This window comes from Stegostoma tigrinum, chromosome 1 (assembly GCF_030684315.1).
Source record: "Stegostoma tigrinum isolate sSteTig4 chromosome 1, sSteTig4.hap1, whole genome shotgun sequence".
In the NCBI taxonomy this organism is placed as follows: domain Eukaryota; kingdom Metazoa; phylum Chordata; class Chondrichthyes; order Orectolobiformes; family Stegostomatidae; genus Stegostoma; species Stegostoma tigrinum.
Window position 1 is genome coordinate 73,983,459 of NC_081354.1, and position 21,483 is coordinate 74,004,941.

At 39.8% G+C, this 21,483-nt stretch overlaps 1 protein-coding gene across 2 annotated transcripts in view; it reads right to left on the bottom strand.

The window, feature by feature from the left end:
- The window catches only part of wdfy3 (WD repeat and FYVE domain containing 3), a 381,322-nt gene that overhangs the window by 311,984 nt on the left and 47,855 nt on the right, over positions 1–21,483 (bottom strand). For both annotated transcript variants that reach the window (XM_048527789.2, XM_048527782.2), the window contains exon 2: positions 6,844–7,055. In XM_048527789.2, the coding sequence (XP_048383746.1) occupies positions 6,844–7,023 (180 nt within the window). In that variant the 5' untranslated portion in view covers positions 7,024–7,055. The remainder of the gene's footprint in view (positions 1–6,843; positions 7,056–21,483) is intronic.

Below are 21,483 nucleotides of genomic sequence, written 5' to 3' on the forward strand. Positions count from 1 at the left end.
CATATGCTGCTGAACTGAGTCTGCAGCAGATGGCATGAAAAACAAAGCAAAATACACTTGTTATTGTCCAATCCGTTATAATGTATTTGATCATAATGGTGTTCGTTGGAGTGACTACTGCAGAGTCCTTGAGATGACAAAGGCCCACCTTCACGTTGAGAATATGCTCCATGATGTTATGTGACGCTAATACTGTGCTGTGTGTGATAGGATTTCAAACAGATGCAACAACTCAAAACTGGGCATGCTTGAGATGCAGTGGGATATCAATATTAGCAGAATTGTGCACAGCCACGATCTGTAAACTGACAGACCAGTATATTTGCCACTGTTACATTAGCATCATGCTGGAAGATCTATCTTAGTTCAGTGAACAGTGCAGAAGGTCACACTAGGAGCAACACGTGGCATACCTAACAATGAGGTATTCACCTAGTAAAATTGCAAAACACTTACATGTGAAAGTAACATGTCAAAGATCGAGCTATGTGATCTCAATCAACAGATCAAATTGAAGTTCTGCAGTTCCATCAAATCCTGTCGAGAATGGCAGTGGACTATTATTTGAATGCGGGAGTGTCACAAATATCCCTTTCTACAATAGGTGGCAGTGGAAGAAACCACCAACACATTAGCAATGAAGAAAGCTGAAGCATTGACGAAGGCTGGTACAATTACAATATTTAAAATACATTTGGATAGGTATACAAATAGGCAAGGTTTAGAGGGATATGGGCCAAATGCAGGCAAACAAGATTAGATTTAGCTCGGATATCTGGTCGTCATGGACAAGTTGGAGTGAAGGGTCTGTTTCTGTGCCGTACGTCTCTATGACTCTAACGGCAATTATCTTCAGTCAGAAGCGCGGATTGGACGATCCATTTCAGCTTGCCTCTTAGGTATCCAGAATGTTAATTTCAGTCAGTTCAGTTCACTCCACGTGATACCAAGGAATGGCTGAATTAGATGCATCATCCATGGGCCTTGTTAACATTCCAGTGATGGCACCAAAGACATGCTCCAGTGTTAGCTACACATCAATAAAAGCTGTTCCAGGATAGCTGCAACCCCACCTAACCGTACTGAAAATTGTACAGGCATGCCTTGTCCACAAAAAGCATGTCATATCCAGCCCAGCTGATTACATAAAATACACTAACAGTGCAGGAAAATGGTGCTGAATTAACAGATTAGCAGGGATCTCACTGAATGGTAGAGCAGGCTCAAAGGGCTAAATACTACACATGCCATTTCTTACATTTTATCCGCCCTGTCTACTATCCACCTTCAAGTGATAAAAACAGTCAGTCATCGACAGCAGATTCAAGCAGTCCTTGCTCAGAAGTAACCTATTGAGTCATAGTCAATTTGAGTTCTGCGAACAAGCATCAACTTCTGATCTCACTACTGTCATGGATCAAGCAGACAAGAAGAGACTTGTTAGCTCAAGAGGTGAGTTGTGAGGAACTGCCCTCAACATCAATGCAACATTTTGACAGAGTGTGACATCAAATCGCTTTATGGAGGCAAAAGGCCCATCTTCATATTGAGGATATCCTCCATGATGTTATGTGGTACTAACGCTGTGCTGAATGGGCCAGGATTTCAAACAAATTTGACAAGTTAAAATTGGATATCCACGAGACACGAGGTAATCAGAATCAGGGGAAGTGGTTAAGTCAGCCCTAGCACAGATCAAGTTGTTATTGCTGTTGAATGTCACTCATTTTAGTCCTTGGGCATTACTGCAGGAGATCTGCCCAAACACCTTCAACTGCTTCAGTGATCTTCCCTCCATCAGACGGTCAGAAGTGGAAATGTTTATTGCTGACTGTACAATGGTCAGTCCTATTTGTGATTCATCAGATACTGAAAAGTGCATGTCTGTTTGCACCAAGATGAAGACAAAATTCAGACTTGAGTTGATAACTGGCAAGAAACATTCAAGCTACACAAGTGCCGTGCAATCAGCATCTCCAACAAGAATGAGTTTAACCATCTCTTCTGATGTTCAATTACCGTCAAATAATTCCCCAATATCAACTTCCCAGGGGCTACAAGTGACCATACACTAAACTGAACCTGCCTTATAAATAAAATGGCTACAAGGGAAGGATTGAGACAAGGAATTCTGTGGTAAGGAATTCCTCTCCTGACATCTCAAAACGTGCCTATTACATACAATGCACAAGTCAGGAATGTGATGGAATAATTTCCAGTTGCCTAAATGAGAGCCGTTCCATCAAAATTTAAGAGGCTTGACACCATCCAAGGGAAAGCGGCTAGTTTGACTGGAACCACATCCCCAAAGTTCACTCCCTCCATCCCTGACACTCAATAGCATTGTAGCCCATCTACAAGATGCACAGCAATAATTCTCCACTATTCCTAAGGCAACACCACGCAAACTCATGACCAATGTCATTTCGAGGTACAAAGGCAGCAAACACAGTCACTGAGTCAAAATTCTGAAACACCTTCCCTAAAAGCATGTGGACTGCAGTAGCTCAAGAATGCAGCTGACTGCCACCTTCTCAAAGACATCAAGTGGTGGGCAATAAATATGATGCTGACATCCCATGAGTAAATTTAAAAATCCCATGAGTAAATTTATTGCGAAGCGAGCGGAGGTGTTCTGCAAAGCAGTCCCCAAGCCTCTGCTTGGTTTCCCCAATGGCCTCTAAGCATTGCGGAACACCTCCACTCGCTTTGCAATAAACAACTGCACCTCCCAGTCGCGAGCCATTTTAACTCCCTCTCCCATTCCTTAGATGACATGTCCATCATGGGCCTCCTGCAGTGCCACAATGATGCCACCTGAAGGGTGCAGGAACAGCAACTCATATTCCGCTTGGGAACCCTGCGGCCCAATGGTATCAATGTGGACTTCACAAGCTTCAAAATCTCCCCTTCCCCCACTGCATCACAAAACCAGACCTGCTCGTCCTCGCCTCCCTAACCTGTTCTTCCTCTCACCCATCCCCTCCTCCCACCTCAAGCCGCACCTCCATTTCCTACCTACCAACCTCATCCCGCCTCCTTGACTTGTCTGTCCTTCCCTGAGTGACCTATCCCCTCCCCACCTATACTCTCCTCTCCACCTATCTTCTCCTCTATCCATCTTCGGTCCGCCTCCCCCTCTCTCCCTATTTATTCCAGAACCCTCTTCCCCATTCCCCTCTCTGATGAAGGGTCTAGGCCCAAAACGTCAGCTTTTGTGCTCCTGAGATGCTGCTTGGCCTGCTGTGTTCATCCAGCTTCACACTTTGTCATTGCACAAGGTTTTTTTGAAAAACAAAATCTCACAAATGCAGGAACAACATCAATTTTGTTACCTTGGAAGTTTCTTCCAATGGTATTGTCTTGGTCCTGGTTTCCCCACCAATCTCCTCCCATCTGGCTCTACTTTGGGTTACAGTCCAGGTATGGCTCTCAGGCATACAACCCTTTCCCAAACCCCCTCTACCCCTTTCAGGCACTGTGTTGACAGAAGATATAAAAGGACAAAAGAAAACAGTATCTGCAGAGAGAAAACCAGCAACAACAGATTGCTAACACGGGGACCAGCAGGAAAAGTGGGGTTGATCAGCACTTTAGTGGGAAGAGGGTTAAACGTTCAGGAAATGAGTTTCAATTCACAATATAGTAACACTAAAACCAACTTGGTTTTATTTTAGTGGAAGATTTCCAAATGTGCACCTCTAGATAATATATACTGAAAAAAAATAATCACGCGTTCTGAAAAGCAATGCACCATATACATCATGTTTTAAAAAATAGTTCAATAAGGGCACATTTCTTCTATTTTAGGGAGGACCGATTATTTACATAATTAGGATTTAAAGGGCATTATACAGTACTATTTTGGTAGTGCATAAACGCTACTTAGCATGCCACTACTGTAATTAAAAATGCCAAAATACAGCAATTAAGAGGCTGTTATTTACAGCCAATTAAATATTTTAAGTGTTTACCTAAACCTCACATTAAGACGCAGAAATTATGCTTCAAGCTTTCAACTACCCAGAAGACTTGCCCTCCATCTCTTTTCTGTAAAATCTTTAATCAATATTACAGAATTGACTACAAAAAGCAAACAGGTTGATCATAGAAATGTCCTTCACCAATATTCTTCTGGAGTTCCAAGTAATTTTTCTACCTCAGTTGACAGCAATGTTGCAGTTGTAAAGGGTATTTTTCCACTGAATCTCAGTCACTCAAGGAACAGAAGTATTATCTTTAATGGCTCTAGAACCAGTGTCTCAACTGATCTCTAAGACACTGCATTCTATCGTGGTTGGAAGGGAACTAAACAAAGATTAATTTTAGTGACTCAAGTGATTGGGTCTGGATCATTCTAAAAGTATCTAGTGAGAGGGAGCTATTACAAACACAAATCAAGAACTATAGGATATGTACAGTACCCCAACAATTGTGGATGTGATTTTCTGCATGGTGAATGTTCCCAAAGAGGAGCTGACTTATGGCTGCAATGTGCAGTGGGAGTACTGTACCACTGAACCTTTGCAAACACTTTACTGTAAAAAGATACTACATTGAACCCTGTACTATCTGTGCATTTCCATTCCTGAATGAACAATTATTACAATCTGAGCTGATGTTATTACTTAAAAAGTCGGCTTCCAAACTGAAATCTGGCTTTGTGGGTCATATTTTGTTTTAAACAAGATAATCTTTCACTGCCAATGAAACCAAACCAAAAACAACAATAAAACACAAGCAAAAGATAATAAAATAATAAAATAGAATAAACCTAACTATTAACATATAATACAGGTTCAAAGATTTCAAATTGATCGTATTAATGCACAGTGTTCACAAAAAGAATTCTATTCTCAGTCACATGCAGAGTTTTTAAACCAAATACCAAGCTGGAACTTACAAAATAAACAGCTTACATTCAGCTAACTTGTTTTTAAACTGTTGTAAACTATCTCCCCCTTATGGAACAAATTTAGCTCACATGTAGCTTTAGCCAAGACCCCTGAAGCTAAACAACGCAGGAAGGCTTTCTTTACATTTTGGGTGTCTCTCCAAGCCAATAAACAAAATGGTACCTTCTGACTAAAGTCTAATGCATGATATTGTTCACTTTGATTACTCAAAAAAAATTCCTAATGCAAACCAAACCTCGCTCACCAGGAAGCCTCTCTCACTCATACCATATATTAAAAGACATCACCATGGCTACAAAAATATTTACAACTATTTATTAAAACCCTCCAGACACATAGACCAAAGCCACATGCCCCTAATTAAAAATCCAAAGTCTACAATAAATGACTTTAAAATGTCAATAACACAAATCACAACATGCTAACAAGACAACCTTTCTAAAAAAAAATCTAATTTTCCACCTGCGTCTGGAGATCCAATTTTTAGTCGATCAATACCTCAAAGTTTTAGGTCATTTATAAATTTTGAAGTCGTATTTTGTTCATCTACATCAAGGCCATAAAAACAGTGGTTTAGGGCCTTAGCAAACGTGTTCCAGTCCAAACTGAATTACTCACTGTCATTCTGCCAACTTTGCATCCTTGCTATCATTATCCTTTCAAAATATGGATCTTAACTTTGCTACATCTTGTGTAGCCCTCTTTTAAATATTTGTGTCACATCAACTGCATTATCTTCAATGCTCTGTTATTTCAACACTCAATTAATTAGTAAACATGATTTGCTTTCAACAAATCTGTGTGGTTTCTCTTAAAAAACATTCCACACTTGTCTATAGGACCGCAAATGTTGCCCTAGATTACTGGTTCCTAAGCTTTCCTAGTAATTTTAACCTCACAGCGAAGCCCCTTCCAGGGATGCCTCACCTGAAGTAGTTACCCTCCTCCGTCCAGACAAACCTCAGGGGATCTCTCTCCCACTGCAAGTCTCTTGAAATCTTTCAGCCTTGAAACTGCTCGACCACGTCCTGAAGCAAACCAGGTACTACAGCCAATTCACCTTTCTCAGCACCTGCCTACCAGTCACATTTGGAAATCGAGCAGTTTTTCCACTGCCTTCGCCTTCTTAACTTGTCTGTCTCTTCTCCACCTATCTTCTCGTCTATCCATCTTCAATCCGCCTCCCCCTCCCTCCCTATTTATTTCAGAACTCTCCCCTTTCCCCTTTTCTGATGAAGGGTCTAGACCCAAAACATCAGCTTTTGTGCTCCGAAGATGCTGCTTGGCTTGCTATGTTCATCGAGCTCCACACTTTGTCATCTCGGATTCTCCAGCATCTGCAGTTCCCATTATCTCTGAACCAAAATTAAACTGCCTGGCATGAACTGTATTTCAGAATAAGAGAAAAACCTACAAAAACCATGCAATAAAATTAAAAGGCTCTTAAAATCCAAAAACAGTGCCATAAGGAACATATTATCATTTTTCTTATGAATGTTGCAAGAAGTGAAACAATATGAGAGCACCAACACAGAATTCAATGCAAATTTACAACACAATCCATTCAAGAGGTTGTCCTGCCAACACTAAAGTGTTGTCTACAGTAATGTTAAGCAAACTAATTTTTCTTGCAAAAGTAAATAACCCTAAAAGCAGCCCAAACCACAGCACACAGTGAGCATTACTTGGAGATCACAAACTACACTAAATGATATACAGGCATGCGAGAATCAAAACACAATTAAAAGGAACTAATCACATTGATAAACACAAACAAGCAACATAAAGTTTCACTGTTACTCATCTTTAATTCGTTTCTGTTCCAATTTTAATTCTTGAAAACCAATTTGTTCTTGTCTAAAGATTAAGGTTTTCTTTTGTGACCAGCTATTACTACTCCCTGCACTAGGTGAATGCCTGCACTCACCCTGTTGAAAACTGGCAGCATCATGTAGAGCTTTTCCTCCTGCTCCTTCTGTGTCATGTGTCTTGGTGAATGACAGAGTTCCATGAAGAGACGGCGCAAGTGCATAAGGCCAAGTGCATTATCCTGAGGACTACATTCTTCCTGCCGTGGACGGCCCATGATCCTTTTCACCATGTTCATTTTTCCCCAATTTCCTGAAAACACGATCAATCCTGTTAAATAACAGTTTCAGTGTTAATGCAGCCAAATGAGGTCAGGTATTATTATATCCAGCTCTATTTGCATATTAATCTCAGTATATGCAACAGAATTCTTTAAGATCACATCTCAGTATTCTACAAAGAAAATTATTAATGATTCTAAAAACTTCTGAAATATGAAATGCTACAGCATTCTTGGAAGATTAAAATTACTCACTACACGATCAAACATACCACAAATCAATAAAGCTTGTACATTGGATTGCGTAGGGGTAGCAGAATGTGTCTAGGATCTGTTTTGTACCAAGTTTGTAGGACATTTTAAGGTACTTGTCACCAAATCACATGACACTGAATAAATGACTTATTTCAAAATATTAAAACCTCAAATTCCATTGAAACAAAAAGCCTTGTCTCTGTTCCCTCCCCCTTGATTACCAACAAGAATAACTGCACATTTATATCCAACAAGAATACAAATACTTAAGATACAGATTTCATTTATATCAGAAATAGAAAAAAGAATGCACTATTAAAGAAAGAGAATTGAGAAAGTTTAACTTAACTAGTTATGCTATTCCAATTAAAATTACTTTGCAACATACTCATTAGCCTGCTTCTTCCCAATGCAAAATTTACTCAAGATATTAAAACATGTTCTTAAACAGATTTGCAAAAAAAAAACTTCATTATTCTGACCTGCTCTCAGTCAGAGGGGGACTGGGTAACTATGCAGTCTAAAAAAAACAGGCAGGTAGCGCCTGCCAGTCCCCGAGTTCCTAGGAAGGGTCACTGGACTCCAAGCCAACCTGTTTTTCTCTCTCCTCAGGTGCTGCCAGATTTGCTGAGTTCCTCCAGCAACTTACGTTTTTGTCCTGACTATTATGCTTTTCAACTGATACTTCATCCTGAAAACTAGCGTTGCCAGAACCAAGTCAATGCACAAAAGGTGTCTTATTGGTCATAGGAGTGGAATGGAAAAGCAATAATACAAAGGGATTTCATTATCAGGGATCAGACAGGCATTTCTGCAGCTGAAATAACTCCAGAATTGTGTACCGGCTCATGATTGCCAGGGTAAATGTTCTCATGGAGCAGCAGTGACAGGACATCCTTCTAGGGAGGGGAATTAGTCAGAAGTCATGGTCCACATTTATGCAATAACATAGACAGGAAAGGGAATGAGGTCCTAATAAGCAGAATTCAGGGAGTTAGTACAGAAATTAAAAAGCAGGACCTGAAGAGCAGCAATCTCAGCATTACTCCCATGCGCTAATCAGGAAAAGAACAGGAGGATCCATGGAACATATCACTAGAGAGCTGGTTTAGGAAAGGGGGCATCAGTTTTCTGAGGCATTAGGACTATTTCTGGGGCAGGTGGCACACGAACAAATTGGGCGGTTACTTCTTAACAGGGCCGGCATTGATACCCTTGCAGGAAGGCCTGCTACTGCAATTAGGTTTTAAACTAGATTGTCTAGGGGATGAGAACCAAGGGATAAGAAGTTGGAAGGGGGTTAAGCTGGGTGCAGGAAGAAGAAATGCTGCAGGGGAAATTAGCGGATAGAAGAAATCAAACTGATCTGTGAGGATGCCTCAAATATGGAGCAAGACCAAAGAGATAAAGATAACAACATGCTAACTAGTTATGATCTAACTGCCATTACCGAAACATGGCTGAGTGGGGACCTGAACTGGAAACAGAATATTCAAGGATATTTGATATTTAGAAAGATATTTAGCAAGAAGTGCAATTACGGTAATAATTGAGGATGCGATAAATACATTAGCAAGGGAGAATCACAGATCAGAAGAACAACGACGAATTCTTTTTGACTAAAATTATGCAACAGCAATGGGCTGTTATAGGCCACCAAATAGCATTTGTCAGGTCATGTGCAATTGAGTAATCAATGATGGCTTCAATCTTCACACTAACTAGATACACCAACTGACAGCAACAGTGTCGATTCAAATTCTTTGAACAGTTTGAGGAAGGGTCACCGGACACGAAACGTTAACTGTTTATTCCTTCACAGATGCTGCCAGACCTGCTTAGCTTCTCCAGCAACTTAGTTTTTGTTCCAAGATAACTACAGAAATGGTCAATGCATTGCTATTCAATTTCTAAAATTCCACAGATTCTGGAACAAATCCTGCATATTGGAAACTGGCAAATGTTAATACACTATTAAGAAAAGACCAAGGGAAAAAAACGAGAAGCCATCATAAAGGACATCATAAAGTCAAACATGGACACTTTGGGCCAAGTTTGCATGGATTTGCAAATGGGAATAAAACAGAGGACAGCAGATGCTGAAGATCTAAAACAAACAAAAACAGAAATGGCTGCAGAAATTCCGCAGGTCTGGCAGCACGAGCAGAGTTAATGTTTTCAGTCCTGTTATCCTTCATCAGATTGCAAATTGTTGAGAAATTGTATTTGACAACTTAAGAGTTTCTTTTGAGGATGTCGCCAGCAAAATTAATAAAGGGGAGTCAATGGATTTATTTCCAGAAAGCTGCTGATAAGGTCCCTCCATAGAGGTTGGTTAGCAAAATTAAATCAAGTATTACAGGAGATAATGTACTGGCATGGATTAAAGACCAACTATCAGACAGGAAAAAACTGTGTTGGGGACAAAATTGGTAGACTGTGACTAGCAAGTCACTACTTGAATTCATAACATATATCAATATTTCAGATATGGAGACTAAATGTGACACTTTCATTTTTGCAAATGATGCAATGCTAAGTGGGAATCTGTGACATGAAGGAAAACTTCAGGATCACTTGGACAGGTTAATGATTGGAGAAAACATGACAAATAGAAGATAATCTGGAAAAAGTGGTAATTCACTTCACTCAGAAGAACAACATGCTGAGTTTCTCTTAAATGGACATATGCAAGGGGACTTGGTATCTGGTCAGTTAGTTAAAGCTAACATACAGGAGCAGTAAGCTATTAGACAGATTAAGGAAATGTTAGCCTTCATCACAAAAGGATTTGAGTGCAAGAGTAATGAAGCCTTGATTTAATTATGCAAGAGCTTTGGTAGACCACATTTGAATTACGGTGCACAGTTTTGTTTGTCTTATTTTAAGAAAGACAGGACTGCAATAAAAGTTCACCAGATTCCTGGGGTGAGAGGGCTGTCCTATGAAAAGAGAATGAGAAAACCTGGTCAGTATTCTTCTGAGGTTTGAAGCATGAGAGGTGATCTCAATGAAACGTAAAACAATACTTAAAAAGGATAGACAGGGTGAAACCAATTAAGATGTGCTTTCTGGAGTTTTAGCGAGTCTACAACCAGAGTGCAGAGTGCAATTTGAAAAAAAAAATCCATCCCACCCCAGTAATGCTTTCCTACAAACTCGTGTCAGACAGAAGATAGAGAAGTTTGATCACACGCAGTAGTTTCAAGAACAGTTTCTTCCCTGCCATTATTAGACTGATATTTGGACTGTCTAACATCAAATAATGCTGATCTTGTTTATGTTGATCTTGCCTAGCAGGCGTACTATGCGGTGCAACTTGTATACCTTACACTATCCAGATTTTTCCTCACCCTATGATCTGTAAGTACTTGCTTACTATCATCTGCCTGTACTGCTTGCAACCGAAGCTTTCCACTGTACTTGGATACACGCAATAATAAATCAAAATAAGTGGGATTCCATTTAGGACTGAAATAAAGGAGAAATATTTTTATGCACAAGGAGAAGCATCTTTGGAATTCCCAACTCCAGAGGGGAGCGGAAGCTCAGTCTCTGAGTACATTTAAAGTTGAGGTTGATAATTTTTTTTTGTTTATCAATAGGATAAAGAGTCACCATGATAGCGTGACTGAAAAACATTGAAGTGTTGATCTGTCATGATCACAAAATGGCAGAACTGACTCAACAAACCAACAAGGTAAAAATTCAGAAGACCAAAGTCCTCTTTAGTCCCTAATGCAAATATTGTTCCCTAGCCACAAAATTCATCTTTTTCCATGGTCCTTTTCCAAAGCTTCACCAGGCATGCACAACCTTGATACTATATTCATACTTCAGATGCACTTCTAAAACCATAGCTGCTCCATCATCTATTAATACTTCAACAGTATTGTCTGCTCAATTGCTTCACTCACCTACTATTGAAACTCTCATTCATGCCTTTGTTAGCAATAGGTCTGACGTACCGAAAACTTGTAAGGGTTTGTTCTCCTTACCGATTTGTCTTTAAACCAGTGCATCACAACTTGGACATCACAACTTGGACATCCAGTTTACAGTTGTGGGATCTGCCCTGAATTTAACCTATTCAGCATGAATTTAGTGACACATAACACAATAGAATGGATTCTCAGTGTGAACTTGATTGCTCCACACAGACTGTACAATGGTCAATTCAACCATAACCGATAAGGATAGATGCATCAACAACAATTAGATTAGAATGAGGTAAAAAATATTTATTCTCTGTTGCTGGTTCCATCACTATCAGACTCAGGCCAAGTTTGGCAGCTACGTCCTTCAGAATTCAGGCAGCTGGTCAGAAGTGCTGCTGAACTGCTGAATCAATCTTGATGGATATTGAAGTGCAACATCTAGAGTACACTGTTCTCTTGCTATCTTCAGTACTTCCTCCAAGTAGAGTACAACATGGCAGAGCACTTATCAGCTGAAGTGAGCAGTAGGCAGTAAATATCAAAAAGGCTCCTTGTGCATGTTTAATCTGATATCACACGACTTCAGGTAGTCTTGAATTAATGTTGCGAATTCCCAAGGCCATCCCCATACTCTGCAAAGGGGAAGAGATACTTTGGAATTTTGACCAGGAAGTATAGTTGAGTGAAAATGACTAAACCACGCAGTTGCTCAGAGTTACTGGGGCAGCTCTCATGATTTTGGTTCATCTCCAGATGTTCGTGAGGAGGACTGGGCAGGGTGTGACTTCCTAACATCCTCTGCCTAAGTGAATAATAAGTTTTATTCTTGTTCAGGTTTTCTGCAGTTATTTGATAAAAATGAGAATTTGCTAAGCCATTTCTGAAGGCACTTAAGAATCAGGCATACGTCTGGGGGTTGGAGTCATATACAAGTCATTTTGGATAACGGCATTAATGAATCAGATGGGTTTTTATATTCACTTGAGAGAACAGATGATTCATCTCAGCCTCCTCCTGCAATCCCCAGCATCACAGACGCTAGTTTTTAAACAAATTGATTCCAGCCACATGATAAAGAACTGAAGGCACTGGATACTCCAAAACTAGGGGGCCTGACAAAATTCCAGCAATTACACTAAAGACTGAACTTCAGAACTAGCCACATATCTAGTTAAACTGTTCCAGTACAACACAACGCAGGCATCTGCACAGCAATCCAGAAAACTGCCCTGATAATTCCTGTCCAGAAAAAGTAGGACAAATCTAGCTTAGTGAATGCCCACCCATAAGTGTATTCTCAGTCAGTGAACTGATGAAAGATGTGATCCAGTGCGATCACATGGCTCTTAGTCAAAAGTAACCTCACCGTTCTCAGTTAGGGTTCTGTTCGGCCTACACAGGTCCTGAGCACATGACAGCCTTGACCCACGTAAGGACAAAACAAAAACTGAACTCAAGACAGTCAGTAAAAATGAATGCTCTTGACATCAAGGCCACATTTAACCCAGAGTGCCACTGAGAAGCCCCAGCACAGGAGTCAGGGGAAATCGAGAGGAAAAGTTTCTGCTGGTTGGAGTCATACTTAGCACAAAGAATGATGGTTACAGCTGTTGGAGGTCAGTCATCACAGCCACAAGTCACCACTGCAGGGATTCCTCAGTAGAGTCCTACGATGATATTTCTTGCTGTTTCTCCCATAAACTTTTGCAGAGACTTTTTATCATTCAAAATAGAAATTAGTGTGATATATTGAACTGTACACTTAAATTAGTGATATTCTAAATTACAATGATGTTCTAAACAAGCACGTCACGAGTAAAATTTTAAAAAGGGGCCTTGCTCAAGAGCGCCTGTGAGACAATGAGGCTGTATTGAACTTGCTATCCATCAATCCACTTCAGTCCTATGTACGCATTAATTCAATATGTTCCCTAAAGTAATCCCATACACATATTTTTATTTAGTTTGACATTCAAATCAGGAGCATGCTACAAGAATCAAAATGTGACAGGTGTATCAATACATTATATAACACAGAACAAACAGCTTTAAAAATTACTTTTTTATTATACTTTTCAGTGCTCTAAGATAGCAATGGAGTGCTCTCCACTAAAATGCTGGATTCTCCATTGAGAAAAACGGTTAAATCAGGCCTAGTAGTGGAAATAAGTAGCCAAGTGTCAAGAATGTTAAAACACTGTGGTAAATATGTGCAAATCCCTTGGGATCCAGATTTTAAAGTCTGCTCCAGTTGCTCACTCCTGGGTTGTGATATCGCACAAACTCCGAGAACACACTTGTAATCATTAACTGTTGCCATGGTTCACATTTTCTCACAATGTGGCATACGAACATATATTTTATGTTATGGCCTGATCTAGACAGACCTTATCTAAATTGAAGTAAAGCCAATTTTGATGGAATTAGGAAAGAACTTTCAAAAGTTCATTGGGAGAGGCTATTTGCAGTAAAAAGAGTTGGAAAGTAGAGGTCTTTAAAGATGAGTGTCCAGAGACAGAATGCTGCTGTTATGTGCAAGACAGGTAGGGTTTAAGAAATGACGGATGACTACACAAATTCAGGCTCTGGTCAAGGAGGTGCTATGTGTCAGGTATAGACAGCTGGGATCGAGTGAATCTCTTGAGGTGTATAAGGGCAGCAGATGTATACTCAGGAGGAAAATCAGGAGGGCAAAAAGAGGACGTGAGATAGCTTGGGCAATCAGGGATAAGGAAAATCAAAAAAGATCCTACAAAACACGTTATGGACAAAAGAGCAACGAGGGAGAGAACAGGGTCCCTTGAAGTTCAAAAAGGCCATCTATGTGTGGAACCACAGGAGATGGGGGACATGCATCAGTATTTACAGTCGGTTCTGATGTAATACAACAGTTCCATTCTCGCGTGAACTCCTGCTATTAAAAAAAAATTGAGCAGCAGTCACGCCATTTAAACTAATGGGGCCAGAATCTCATTAATAGCCAATACAGGAAAGGAAAGTTCACATTCTACAAATAGCAGTCTAAATTCTTCAATTGCATTAAGACTGATTTGTGTTGAAGAAACATGCATTATATCAGAACCAAATGTACTGTGGAGAACGATAAGGGAAACTACAGGATCTGGAGAAATAAACAGTGATATCTTTAAACTGGAGTCAATATTACAGAGGTGGTGATGCTGACCACTGGATGATGTCTTAAAACACAAATAGATAAATCCCTGGACCTGATCAAGTATATCCCAGAACTTTGTGGGAAGATAGGGAAGTGATTGTTGGTCCCTTGCTGCGATATCTGTATCACTGGCAGTCATGGATGAGGCGCTGGAAGACTGGAGGTAGGCTAAGGTGGTGCCATTGTTTAAGAAAGGTGGTAAGGAAAAGGCAGGGAACGAGACTCCTATAAGCCTATTGTCAGTGGTACAGAAGTTGTTGGAGGGGATTCTAAGGGACAGGATTTGCATGTATTTGGAAAGGCAAGGATTGATTAGACATAGTCAACATGGCTTTGTGCATGGGAAATCGTGTCTCACAAGTTTGCACATTCTCCCCTTGTCTGCGTGGGTTTCGTCCGTGTGCTCCGGTTTTCTCCCACAGTCCAAAGATGTGCAGGCTCGGTGTATCAGCCATGCTAAATTGCCCGTAGTGTTCAGGGGTGTGAGGGTTATAGGGGGATGGGTCTGGGTGGGATGGTCCAAGGGGTAGTATGGACTTGTTGGGCCAAACGGCCTGTTTCTACACTGTAGGGAATCGAACCTAACATAATCTAATGTGAATGAGTTTTTTTTTGAAGAAATGACAAGATTAATGAAGGCAGAGCATGGACACTGTCTAAATGGACTTCAAGGCATTTGACAAGATTCCCCATGGTAGGCTGGTTAACAAGGTTAGATCACATGGAGTCCAGGGAGGGCTAGTCATTTGGATACAAAATTGGCTCAAAGATAGAAGGTAGTGGTGGGAGGGGGTTGCTTTACAGACTAGAGACCTGGTGACCAGTGGTGTGCCACACGGATCAGTGCTGAGTCCACTGCTTGCTTTTTGTCATTAATATAAGTGATTTGCATGTGAAGTGGAGGTAGGGTCAGGAAGTTTGCAATTGACACCAAACTTGGACAGTGAAGAGGGCTTTCCCAGCGTACAATGGGACCTTGATCAGATGTGTCAATGGGCCGAAGAGTAGCAGATGGAGTTTAATTTAGATAAATGTGAGGTGTTGCATGGCCAATCGGGGCAGGATGTACACAGTTACTGATTAGATCCTGGGGAGTGTTGCCTAACAAAGAGACCATGGAGTACAAGTTCATAGTTCTTTGGAAAGTGGTAGTGCAGGTAGACAGGTTAGTGAAGGTGGTGTTTGGTACGCTGCCTTTATTGGTCAGGACACCGAATAAAGGAGCTGGGGTGTCAGGTTGCGGCTGTGCAGGACATTGGTTAGGCCACTTTTTGAATACTTTGTGCAATTCTGGTCTCCCAGCTGTAGGAAAGATGCTGTTAAACTTGAAAAGGTGCAGAAAAGATTCACCAAGATGTTGCCAGGGTAGAGGGCTTAAGCTGCATGGACAGGCTGAATAGGCAGAGGCTATTTTTCCTGGAGCGTCAGAGGACGAAGGGTGACCTTATACAGGTTAATAAAATCATGATAGTCACGGACAAGGTAAATAGACAAGGTCTTTTTCCCAGGGTGGGCGAGTGCAAAACTAGAGGGGGGCATAGTTTAAGGTGAAAGGGGTAAGTTTTAAAAGGGACCTGAAGGGTAACTTTTTAATGCAAGTGGTGGTATGGGTATGGAATGAGCTTCCAGAGGAAGTGGTGGTGGCTAGAAGAATTACAACATTTAAAAGGCATCCAAATGAGTATAGGAATAGGAAGGATTTAGACGGATATGAGCCAAATGCTTGCAATTGGGACTAGTTTAATCAGGATAGCTGGTCAGCATGGATGAGTTGGACCAAAGGGTTTGTTTTTGTACTGTACAATTCTATGACGTTCTTGTCTTCCGCGGTCATCTTTCAACTGGTTAATTGGTCCAGCATGTTTCAATGACCGTATTATTGACCACTGAGCTCTCCGATATTGCATTTTCCTACTGGAATAATAAGGTGAAGTCTCCAATTTGGGTAAATATTATGATCTTAAACTACAAATGAAAGCAAAATACTGCAGATGCTGTAAATATTAAACTCAGTGAATTCAAATCATAGGTGAGCTCCCAGTTGATGGTGCCAACGGTCAAGTCAGATTCCAGAATATAATCAAGCTTGATAACGTTTTTTTTTAAAAAAAGTCAAACATTCACAAGCGTTTGCAGATTTTCTTCAACAGAACAGGAATTTATTAAGCAAAGATAAAAACTGAAGCTAAATATTAGATTATTAAATTTAAATTGAAAATTGATCTCAATGCACAATAAACAAAATTTCAACTGATTTCTCACACTACCCGTTACCAAAACTCACGTGCAGAAAAATTATACTGATGGGCTTCTACTTAGTAGACTCCTAACCGCTTCATGTGCTGTAGAGATCAGGCAAGGAGCCCTTTCCAAATCTGTTGATGAATGCTTTCACAAATCTGAATGCCCAAAATTTTCCCAGTCCCGATTGCAGATTTCTCAACAAACTCTCTTGGTTTGAGAGTTTCACAAGCTAGACGATTCTGCTGTGGCAGTTCAGGGAGCATCTCAAAGTCCTAAGAGAGAAACTAGGCTCGTCTAAAATTCAGCCCTACCATCTTCTAAACTAAAATAAATATTGCGAAAATCTAATTTTTTTGAACTATAACAAAGCCATTGGCCTTACATGGTTACCTTGCCTGTCATGAGCACGGCAGTATAAAAATCTTTCTATTAATACTCAAAAGGTCCGCAATAATCTATTTTCTGACAAAATGTTATATTTAAATCACAGTTCCAGAAGATGTTTTTGATGCTATTTTTATTAGGAGAAAGCCCTTCATAGAAGTCACCAACATGCACCTGCCACTATTTTGAAAGCTAAACACCTAAATTAAAACTAATTGATAGAATTTGTTCAAAATCATTAGTACAAACATAAAATTTGCCATAACGAGAACAATTAGGTTGCAATTTAAAATGCAATTACCAAATCCCTATTTTCGCATATTAATTGGTTTAGTTAAGAGCAGCAACTTATCACAACTGACGGGTTAGCATACAATCAGTATTTTAATGCATGTCAATTGTCCGCATCACAAACCACAACTTGGGTTCTATAACATCCCAAGTTACCCAGTTAAAATGCATTCAAAACACGAAACAATGAAATAACACAAAATGCACGACAACTTCAGTACAAACCAAATGGAACAACAGCATTTAGTTTCAAATCATGTCACCATGTCAAGGTGTGACATTAGACACCATTGACACCCCCTCCCCATTATAAATTTGAATAAATTCCATACCTCCATCATTTGGTTACAATTACTGCACAAAACAGATATATGATTCAAGAATACATTTCATTTTAACCTGCTGTATAGTTGCTGATAAATTCCAATAAATTGGGATCATGTCACACTACAAGCACAGCTATCAAATGAAGTGTTACACCATTTAGGAACCGTTTTCTATGCTTTACAGCTTATCTTTGGACTGAAGGTAGAGGATGCAGAATTTTATTTTTTTTTTAAGGCAGATAGACTAGCTATACCAAAGGAGGAATAATGCAGGTATGGAGGAATATAGAGTTGATATTAAAATGATTTTATTAAATGGCAGAACAGGCCAAAGCAGCCAAGAGGCTTCTCTTGTTGCTTGGTTACACGTACTGATTGAAATTCTCACTCCCTTGTAAACCTCCTTCATTTGCGTGTGCGTACACAGACACACACACACAGACACACACACACAGACACACACACACAGACACACACACACACACACACACACACACACACACACACACAGACACAGACACACACACACAGACACACACACAGACAGACACACACACACAGACAGACACACACACACAGACACACACACACACACAGACACACACACAGACACACACACACACACACACACACACACACACACACACACACACACACACACACACACACACACAGACACAGACACACACACACAGACACACACACACAGACACACACACACACACAGACACACACACAAAATGGGTTAAAGGTTATGGGCATAGGCTGGAAACACATTTCAACAGATTTGGTTCCGTTTTTGAGCTGCACTTGATGACTTCCTGTGACCATCACACTGCTTTAATCATCTTTCTCCAGATGCTTCCACTGGTTGTTAAGAGGCACAAGGTGGTCGACGCTTAGAAAATGTCTTTAAAAGTCTATATCAGTTAATAGTCACAGTTTACAATAGCTGTTGCAAGAAAGATAAACTTCTTTTCTTCAGGTTTACAGTGAATTATTTAATGTCGTGAAGAAAAATTGCTCCCAAGCCACGGAACAACTGTATACTCTCTCCACCTTGCTCCCATCTCCAATATGCTCAAATAGCGGAGAACCAATCTCAGTTTTTGGCAAGCAAAAATGTCTCTGTCATTGATAACTGATCACTGGTTCATAGACCAATTTCATGTTGGCAAAACCTGAATCCAAACACACCAACTCCAAACACCTGCAATTCAAAAAACTCAATGACTGCTCGTTTAAACAGTTATTAACACAATGCCCGGCATGGATGTCAAGTTACTTGCTTTGCAAACCTCAGCTGGTTTTAACAGCTCTCTCATATAAAGGCCTCAGTTTTTGAAACACAAAAATAACAAGACATGGTCCTTACACTTGTTCAATTTTTATTATGAGGGAGGTGGATTAATGGTGATGTATGTTATACCATAGCAAATGACAAGTTTGAAGTGAAATGCTTCTGTTTCACTTGATTTGCACTGGAACTGCTGTATATTTTGTATTGCCAAAAAATCACAGAAGCTACACATAAAACATATTTTCTGAAGAAGGGTCTAAGCCTGAAACATCAGCCTTCCTGCTCCTCTGATGCTACTTGGCTTGCTATGTTCATCTAGCTCTACATTTTATCATAGAACACATGACAGCATTTCTCAGGAAACAACACTTTCCTCCAAGGACAGATTGTACAGAATAGAAAGGTCCCATTAGGAACTATTTGTGCCTTGCCAATCTCCTAATTCTTGGACTGAAAAACAGTAATTGACAGGGATTCTTCAAATAGAATACAAAGTTTGCATTGTTTTCTCAGAAAATCTTGTGTTACAACTTAGAGGAAAATTTGATCAAAATAGTAACTTACTTTGGCATTTTATACTATTGTGCCATTTCTCCTATTTGCTAAAAACTATAAAATGAGTGTTGTAAACTGGGATGACTGTCCATTGAACAAGCCACAAAAACATTTCCAAAAATTTTCTGAATCACTGAATTCACTTGTGCTATACTTCACAGCTAAGACATCAGACAAGTGACTCTCTTTATAATCACTGCCAATGTTGCTTTATATTTAGTTTGTGAGCCTGTATGAGAACGGTTTGAGAGAGTTTTCTTTACATATTTCCCTCAAATGAGAAGCTCCAAGCTCAACATAGCATTATCTCATGGCAATACAACTGCAACCAAAAAGCCTGTGTGTAGGAAAGCAGATCACAAATCAGAATTCCATCTGCTTGCAATTATATGTATGTTGCATTTTTACATTGCTGCCTTCCAATTTCTCAAGACTTAAAAGTCATGCTAGTGTTCATCACATTACATCTTTGGACAAAACAGCAGATTGTGCAGTTTCCAGATGAAGTTGGGCAAAATCATTATAATCTCCTAACATACAAGCTTAAGTTACAATGAGGTGTATAGGCAAAATTTGTAAACACTACTATATACCACAAACAGGAGAAACAAAACTCAAATCTCATTTCAGTGCCATCAGAAAACTAATTGTACACCTTACTAGCTAAAGATCCAATAATGGTACATATTTCAAATGAAGCCAATGACTTAATGTTTTACTTCCAAAATACAATGAAGTGGTAAATGAAATATTTTAATCACAAAATATTTAACTTAATTTGATCTTTTAATGAAACTAAACCGAGCACCAAGTATCAAATTTGATCTGAACACAGTTCTCTCACTAAAATCTTAATATCTGAGTATACCTCACTGGAAACAGCACCCTTTACTAACAATACGTAACAATCGCAGATCAGAAGTTGTCAAGTTTAGTTATAGTTAGCTGCATCTTGTTTGTGCTGCCAGACTACAAAAACTAGTTTCCTAGTTGTGAAAAGTCCTTCACTTCACATGTGCAGAACTGAATGTCTGAAAGCATATATTAAATATAAGCAGAGTACTGACAGAAATATCATTTACTGTTTCAAGTTAATAAAGCAGCCTGGAGGCTCATGAAACAGAAAATTTATTTTAAATTGAGCCCAATATAGCATTTCATATAATAAAACCAAGGCGATTTAACACAACCTCTCTGTGTGGTTTCATGTTACTCCACAGTCAGGTTGGGACCCGCTTTCCACGGAAAAGTGCAAATACTTGATGCACTTTGTGATTGATGTTAGCCCAAATAACACATACAAGAGAGGGTTTCTCATTGAAAGGGACACCTTGAAAATTGTTAACAAAGACTATTTAAGCAGATACATCATAGATAAAGACAATTAGTCTGAGTTCTGCACTTACTGAAGTTAACGTACATTACACACAGCTAACTGATTTAAGTCACAACACCGACTCCATTATAGAGAAAATGGGTACGTTTAGACTAGTATGTCACATCGTGATGTCACAACTGTCTCATAAGGGAAGACCCGCCTGATCTGAAAGTTTTGCCATGATATGACTATACTCTCTAGAAAGAACTATTCACACGAAATAGCACTTCTCTCTACAACCTTTATCCAAATTAAACACCATCTGCCATTTCTCGGCCCACTGTCCCAGTTGATAAAGATCCCATTTTATCTCAGATGACTTTCTTCGCTGTACATTATACCAATTTTGGTGTCGTTCACAAACTTACTAATAATACCTCCTATATTCTCATCAAAATCTTAGATAAATAAAACAACAGTGGACTCAGCACTACCCTTGTGGCACATCGCTGATTGCAGGCCTCCAATCTGAATAACAACCCTTTACCACCTTCTGTCTCCTACCATCAAGCCTATTCTATATCCATTAGGGAAGGACTCCATGGATCCCCAGTGATATAACCACAGTAACCAGTCCACCATGTGGGACCTTGTTGAAGGCCGAGTTAAAGTCCATGTAGGCGATATCTAAT